Below are 8,190 nucleotides of genomic sequence, written 5' to 3'. Positions count from 1 at the left end.
CGACATAATCTTCCTAATATTCTCCATCCCATATTTTTTACTTCTTGATCTCATCTAATTATTTTTGGATGGCCTCCTGAGCTTTGGGTATGACTCTAGCTATGATTTTAAATCTTTGTTAGCATTGTCCTTCAGGGAATCTGTTTATACAATGGTGCAGTGACAAGGTGGTGCAGGTCCCAAATTTTTTTACCTACTCTTAACCTTAGTTAAGCAGTCCACATAACCTTGAAATATGTGAATGTGTTACTTTTAGAGAAAGAAAAGTTTATTTTAGAAAATTAAAAAAAAGTTCTCTCTCTCTCTCTCTCTAATGTGGGAGGGAAAAGGGCAATGCTTATGCGTGCAATAGTGCACCCTTGTTATTATATTTATATAAGCATCATTAGAGAGTGCCTTATTTCTACTCGGTTTTTTGTGACGTGGCTGTGCGGGGCCGAGAGGCGGGGAGCTAAATGGAGGGGTATTTGCAGTAACGATTTTTAGCAGGACGTTAGCTCGTAACGGGGCTCTCTCTCTCTCTCTCTCTCTCTCTCTCTGTGTATTCGACATGGAAGTATCATCTCTTGGCAACCTTCGCCAACCATGTCCGATTTTGTTACTGTACGTATTTGGTCTGTAGTTCGAGAGGCATAATAACAATCTTGGAATGAGAGGCGATTATTAGGAGCCAAGTCCAATTGCTTCTCAGTAGCCTCATCGATCAGGTTTATTATTATTACTAGTCAGGAGATATCAAGTGTTATTCCCCCTTATCTGCGTGTAATGTCAAGCCAAGCAACACATTAGACCACGGGTTATTGTCGAGTGAATTGCAAAAACTGGAAAAACCTTCTAAATCTCGACAGAGGAGGTATTTAAACCGATTTAGCCGACTTCATTCATTATTGTCAGTTATGTTTTGGTGAACTGCCATTCTTGGAAGAAACCTTCAAATCAAAATATTAGGCTGAAGGTTTTTTAAAATGTTTTTTGTGAACAGTGGTTAATCTAATGGAAGAGCAAACGGATACTCACTCATTATTTGCACTACAATTTGTACACAGATTGGGCCATAATCGTGAGATTTTCGGCTTGCCTAGAGGTAGACTCAAAGCACAACAAATTTCCTATAAAATGTAATAACGAAGAAGAAACCAGGAGGGAATATAAGTGGTGTGTACCATTTCCTCAAGCAGGATATTAAGCATACTTAGTGTTGTTCCTTTCTCTTCTAGTTATGTTAGAGGGGATTGCTTGACTTTGTTCAAAAAGGTCTAGGTTTAATGGCTGTGATAGGATTTACAGTTGAGCCAGGATGCCCTTTCCTTGCCTGCCAGCACTAAGGAACTTGTACTTTGTTCTAAGAACTGTCCTGCAAGTCCTCCACCATATTGATGTCACGTACCTTATTTAATAGGGCACTTCTTGACTTGAAGATAACCGCATATCTCTGTCCATAGCGAGTGGTATAAATAGAATCAACTTCCCATTCTTCTTCACTTTTGAAATGAATGGCATCTGATCTATTTTCTCATGAGGGACCCAGCTCAAGGACTGGCTTACTAGAGCCAACCTAGACATTATCCATGAAAATGAATCTGAGACCCATCAACTCCTTAAATTTACTAGGCATTGGTGGGCTGGAAACTAGACAAGCTTAGTACAGACATATTCTCTCACATACATCCTTGCTTTTGGAAGAGAATGGTCTCAAACTAGCCAGAAGAAAATGCCTTCATTTTCAAGGACTGCTTTGCCGAGGTTTCATGGTCTCCCTTACTAGAAATAGGGAGTTTACCATTGCCAAAGCCAATATAGCTAGATGTAGACAAAAGTGGTCCCCTAGGCCCCTAGTCATTGCTACTCTCCTAAACAAGAAATATAAATTTGTGGAGATCTTTGATACCATTCAACTCTTCAAAGAAAGGTACAACCATTGGTTGAATGGCCTCCCTAATCAGCTTTTCAAATGAATTCTAGGACAAATATAGTTGTCCTCCTACTGTTAGGTGCTTTTTAGAGAGCATCTTGAAAGTTTAGTGTTTGATGCCCTCCCTCATCAATCAAGTTGATAGGGTCATAAAGGTGGTCCACAAAAAGGATGAGAAATAGACTCTTTCCAATTGGAGATTCATTACTTGCTTAACCTTTGCCCATAAACTTTGCCAATATTCTTGGTAGGAGGCTCACCTTTTGATCGAGGAGGAGCATAAAGGGCTTATAAAGGGAAGATATTTCTTGAAGGACATCATTGCTTTATGAGAAGGGGTTAACATGCCCAAGAGACCAAGCACGATTTAAAATTTTTCGTTTGGTTTTAATAAGGCCTATGCTGGGTGAGAATGGATTCCTAATGAGTTCCTCTATGACATGAGTTTGTTGAGAGGTTTCATCCAGTATATTAATGTCATCTTTGGAATGTTAGAGAGAGTGTCCATTAATGAGTGCTTATTGAATCTTGCCTTTGATAAAGGTCTATAAGGCAAGGATGTCCCATGGCTTCCTTGCTTTTTGCCACTATTGTAGATGCTTTTGGACGGCTTACTCAAGAAGAGATAAAGAAAGGTAATCTGATAGGCATTGCCCTAGAAAGCTTTAAGACAATTCAGAAACCATGGTGCCATCAGAGCAAATAGATATGAACCTTTTACCTCCTCATTACATGCTTTGCATGAGGATCCAGTAGTAAAACTGGCGTTAAGGTTCCCATTAAATATCTTCTTGATGGTTAATCGATTAGAGATGCAAAGTTCTTGAGGAAGAGAATGTGATTAGACCACTTGGAATACTTGTGGTTTTTGGAATCACTCTCAACTATTAGTGGTAGTGGGTTCTAGATAAAGTTAGAGAGAAGAAAGTTAATTTAGGAAAGAAACTATTCTGGCAGCAAACTTAATAACTTTCTAAATATGCAATTAGGGTTTTCTGCCAGAATAGTTTCTCTCTAAAATTAATTTTCTTCTTTGTAAAGATGTAAATGCCCCGAACAACCTAGTATGCTTAACAATTATGATATTCGCTTGTTTTCGAGATTTAATATAAAAGAGAATGAACACTTAAAGCTGAAAATGAAAATTACTCATAAAATTACAGCCATGAAAATGTAAAAATAATGGAGACAAGATTGAGGGTTAAAGATGGGCAACCTCCCCCGAAGGAATGTATTTCTGCTCAACCCAAGTCCCTTAGGGAAGAGCTCAGTTACAATCAACCTGAGAGTGAGGAGAAGTAATTCTCACTCTCACAAGATCATGCAAAGATGTACAAACACACATGCATTATCTATTATGCAATGATAAGAACTGATTTCTTTACAATATGAGAGAAGAAAGAGAGGAAATCAGCCTTTCTCCATCGTTGATCAGCAGTACAGGATAGGGCTTGCTTCTTGTTGCTAAAATGGAAGAAAGAGCTCGAGAATAAGGTGCTTAATGAATTTATAGGCTTGCTATCCTGTAAAACAGCAGTGATAGAAGAGGGAATATGGAGGAATTTGATAATGGAGAAGTGGGGGATGATGATGGGGATGGATGGGGCCAGTTTCTGGCTATCTGTGGGTGCTGTACATGAGTTTACAACAAAGAAAAATGATGCTGAATGAAGAAAAACGAGCTCTTATTTATAGGAGAGGGAAGAGCTAGTACAAAAGGGAAAAGTGGAGTAGCACAAGACAAGTGTCCAGTCACATGTCATGAGATGTGACAAGTGGTGGGACTCTTGGAAACTTGTGTGACAAGTGTCTTGACACTTGTCTCTTCTCTATGGCCTTCCTTCTTAGGCTGAATACTGTCAAGAATAGAAACAACCAAATTTAGTAAGGACAGTCAGAGTACAGAATTTACTAGTTTTAGAATGACATCCCTATTTTTTAGGACTAGCATTTTTAGGCTAATTCGGGGCTTTTAAAATTTAGGGACCCTCCAATATGGGTGTCATATGAAAGCTTTTTCCATGTATATCGCAAACACGGTATCAGAATCTTCATGTGACTTTCCTATGCAAAGAAATGTGCATTTCAAGCTTTTACCCCACACATGCACATTGTACAAGCATTTCATGATCATGCCATCTTGTTGATTGTAACTGTCTGTTCTGGCGGATCTAGCCTACACTTCAAGGCATCAATCCTTTCTGTGTGCGAGTTTAACCCTGATACGCGTGAGTTCTGGTCACAGGCGCCCAATCGGGCCATATAGGTGGAAGTGTGAACTATCTTTTCTCTAACCCACCGCATGGGTCCACCATAACCTGTGACCACTCATCAGTGGCCAGCTCCAATGCACTTTTCTTTATATCTAATTAGTGCAAAGGAAACAAATTTAATAAATCATTATATAGACAAATTAATGAAAAATGATACAAATTCTGTTTCTATAGAGTTGTGACAGTCCTCTGGCTTTTATTCAGTTGTCCTCAGCTGAAAAGCTTCTTGATATGGCTGAAGAATGTTTGGGTAATCCTTCATGAATTTTTCATCTACCCACTGTGCATCTGTTGTGGGTAGATTCTTGAATTTTAGTAAGAATTTTCGTGTCACAAGGCTACTTCTTGTGGTTCGATCCTTGTGAAACAAAATCTGTTCAGATTTTAAGAGTTGCTCTATTTCTTCAACTTCTGGGGGATCTTCAGTAATGGGTTCCTTTGGTTCTGGTCCTATGTAAGGTTTTAGCAAACTTACATGAAAAGCATTGTGTATTTTCCAATGAGCAGGAAGCTCAAGTCGATAAGAAACTTCATTTATTTTCTCAATCACTTTGAAGGGTCCAAAGTATCTACTGGAGAGCTTTGGAAAAGATGAATTTTGACTGGAACCTTGTTTGAGCCTGCTTTTATCAAACTTTAGCAAGACATATTGACCTTTTTCAAAAGCCAAAGGTCTTCTTCGTTTATCTGCTTGCTTCTTTTGTCGCTCTTGGGCAACTTCGATAGTGGCTCGAACTTGATCCATTGTTGTTTTTAAATCTGAAGCAAATTCATCAGTAGCAAAAATCTTATCTTTAGTGCAAATAATTGGAGGAGGAATCACTTTACCTTGTATTATTTCATTCGGAGCTTTCCCTGTGGATGAGTGCACTGTATTGTTGTAAGCAAACTTCAATAATGAAAGATATTTCTCCCATTGTGACTTATGTTCACTAACATAAGCTTTCAACATATCCAAAAGAGTGAGATTCATCACCTTTGTTTGGCCGTCAGTTTGAGGATGAAAAGCTGAGAAGAACTTTAAAGTGGTTCCCAAATTCTCAAATAAAGCACGCCAAAAGTTACTTGTGAATTTGGAGTCTCTATCTGAAATGATCTCAGAAGGCATACCATGTAATCTGAAGATATGTTGAATGAAAAGTTTTGCAGCTTGTGCGGATTTCAATGTTTTATGACATGGAATAAAATGTGATTGGTTGCTGAATCGATCAATTATGACCCAAATCATATCATGACCTTGAGGTGCTCTTGGAATACCTGAGATGAAATCCATTGTGATAGATTCCCATGGATCTTTGGGCACTGGAAGAGGTTGTAACAATCCTGGAGTCTTCTGCCTATCATACTTGGATTTTTGGCATACTAGACAAGCCTCAATGAAGTTATGTGTTCAATGAAGTTATATGTATCTCTTCGTAATGTTGGCCAATAAAAGTAGCGCTCAATTGCACTTAGAGTGGTTGCCCTCCTTTATGCCTTGCATAAGGGGGTTCATGACTTTCTTTAAGCACCTTTTGTCGAACAGGAAGAGTGACACAAAGGCGATTGTTCATGAGAAGGTAACTGTCTTTGATGGAATAATTTGGATGAGAACCTCCTTGCTGTAAATTTGACCAAATTGCTGCAAAATCAGTATCTTCATCATAAGTATTCTTCATCGTTTGAAAATCTTCATGATGAGCCACTGTAATAGTTGCAATGCGAGGCACTCTAGAAAGTGCATCAGCAACTACATTTTGTTTCCCTGGAGTGTACATAATTTGAAAATGAAACATAGACAAGAAATTTTCCCGTCTTGCATGTTTCTCCTGCAAATGCTTTTGAGTCTTGAAATACTTCAAGCTCTGATGATCAGTTTTAATAAGGAATTCATTGCCTAAAAGATAATGTTTCCATATCTTCAAAGCATGAACCACTGCTAAGAGCTCCTTTTCATAAATGTCATACATTTTCTCCACATCATTTAGATGGCGGCTTTCAAAGGCTACGGCATGGCCTTCTTGATTTAGCACTGCACCAATACAATCACTGCAAGCATCTGCTTCCACCACAAATGGTTTTACCAAATCTGGAATGATAAGAACAGGTCCAGAAGTAAGAGCTGTTTTCAGCCTTGTGAAGGCTGCCTTCTCTTTTTCCTTCCATTGGAAAGAGGTATTCTTCTTTGTAAGGTCATGAAGTGGAGAAGCCATATGTGCAAAATGCTTGATGAAGCGGCGGTAATAAGAGCATAAGCCAAGAAACGATCCCATCTCATGTACGTCATGAAGATGAGGCCATTCTTGGATTATCTTGATCTTTTCAGGATCCATCTGAATCCCTTCAGAAGAGATGACATGCCCAAGGTAATTTATTTTATGCATGAAAAATTCACTCTTTTTACCATTTACCAAGAGTTGATTTTGTTGAAGTGATTGTAGAACAATCTCCAAGTGCTGATGATGCTCCTCTTCATTCTTGCTAAAGACAAGAATATCATAAAAGAAAGTACCGAAATATTGTCGATACTCTCTAAAGATGCACTCCATCATTCGATTAAAGGTGGCTGGTGCATTGGTTAATTCGAAAGGAACCACCAAGAATTCATAAAGACCGTATGAAGTGCGGAAAGCAGTTTTGTGTACATCTTGTGGTATTACCCTAATTTGATGATAATCACTCTTTAGATCAATGCGGCTGAAAACCTTTGAGTCTCCTAGACGATCCAAAATGTCGTCAATTCTGGGAATAGGAAACCGATTCTTCACAGTGATTTTGTTGAGGGCTCGATAATCAATGCACATCCTGAATGTGCCATCTTTCTTTTGAACAAGAAGAACCGGTGAACAAAATGGTGAGCTACTTGGCCTAATTAGCCCACGGTTGAGTAGGTCTTCAACTTGCTTTCTGATTTCTTCTTGTTAAGGACGGCTCACACGGTATGGTGCTATATTAGGAGGAGAACTGTCTGGAATAATATCAATATGATGGTCTTCTGGCCTTTTCGGGGGAAGCTGATAAGAAAGATCTTCCGAAAAACAATCTATATACTTTTCCAAGAGCTGAAGTCGCTCTTGGTTTTCAGCATTCATATTATCTTTTACATCAGTTACATAAAGCAAACAACATTGAACACAATCCTTAATTGCTCTAGAGACTTGCATATGGCTTATCATAGGTATGGTGTCTCCAGAAACTCCAGCTTGGATCTCGTACTTCTTGCCTTTGTTGGTGAGTTCTATCTTTTTTTTTTGAGAGAAGATGGTTGAATCTACTCTGTGATTCCAGGGCATGCCAAGAATCACATCGCAACCATCAAGGTCTCCGATACAGAAGGTATCTTCGTCACTGTAGCCTTGAATTTGAAACTTGAGCTTGCCAATGTAGGGTGTCACAGTCTTCACTGTGTCACCTTCATTGGCATTTAAAGCTTGGCGAACTTCTGCCGGAGTGTCCATCTCTTCATTCTTTAATCCAAGCTCTTTAGCTAATTGCAAGGAAATGACATTTTCATTCGCCCCAAGATCTATAAAAAATAGTGCTTGCTTACCTTGCAACTGTCCCCAAGCTTTTAATAATTTACGCATCTGTGGAATGTGAGTTGTGTTTGCAACTACATCACTAATAGCATTGATTTTCACTGGCGACTTAGGCTTGTTGTCAGAAACCTTGCTTTGTCCTTTGTTTGGACATTGCTTCGCTATGTGGCCTGTTTGTCCACATTTAAAGCACTTCCCTTCTTTCATGAAGCGTTGCTTTTCTTCTTCGGAAAGTTGCTTTGCTTGTGGGTATAGATTGGAGCGAAATTGAGGAGCATTAGGAGGTGCATAGGGCTTCATCTTCTTTTGATTTAATGGCTGCTTTTGTCGTTGTTTTTGTCATTCATTTGGGACTGAATACTCCTCATCATCAGCTATTCTCTTCTTATCATTCTTTTGGAATGATTTGTTGCCATTGTGCTCCATTTCCCATGTCTCAGCATGGTCAATGAGTTCCCTGGACTAGAACAATGATAATGATTAAGAG

The 8,190-nt window shown here is 38.9% G+C and overlaps 1 protein-coding gene across 26 annotated transcripts in view; it reads left to right on the top strand.

Moving 5' to 3' along the window:
- Positions 1-434: 434 nt before the first annotated feature.
- The window catches only part of LOC148019343 (uncharacterized), a 70,543-nt gene continuing 62,787 nt past the window's right edge, over positions 435-8,190 (top strand). For 14 of the 26 annotated variants that reach the window (XR_015687586.1, XR_015687585.1, XR_015687584.1 and 11 more), the window contains exons 1-2: positions 507-853; positions 983-1,084. Coding sequence is in view for 4 of the 26 variants with exons in the window: in XM_087660976.1 (XP_087517102.1) it covers positions 994-1,084 (91 nt within the window). In the remaining 22 variants the exon portion in view is untranslated. Of the gene's footprint in view, positions 854-982; positions 1,156-8,190 lie in introns of all 26 variants that reach the window. The other 12 variants (XM_087660968.1, XM_087660956.1, XM_087660960.1 and 9 more) reach the window with 5 other exon arrangements.

The sequence above is a fragment of the Lygodium microphyllum genome, chromosome 20 (genome assembly GCF_053477565.2).
Source record: "Lygodium microphyllum isolate KBCC chromosome 20, Lygodium_microphyllum_v1.1.10, whole genome shotgun sequence".
NCBI classification, from domain to species: Eukaryota; Viridiplantae; Streptophyta; class Polypodiopsida; order Schizaeales; family Lygodiaceae; genus Lygodium; species Lygodium microphyllum.
The sequence above is the reverse complement of the archived record's forward strand: the minus strand, read 5'-3'. Positions and strand labels throughout refer to the sequence as shown.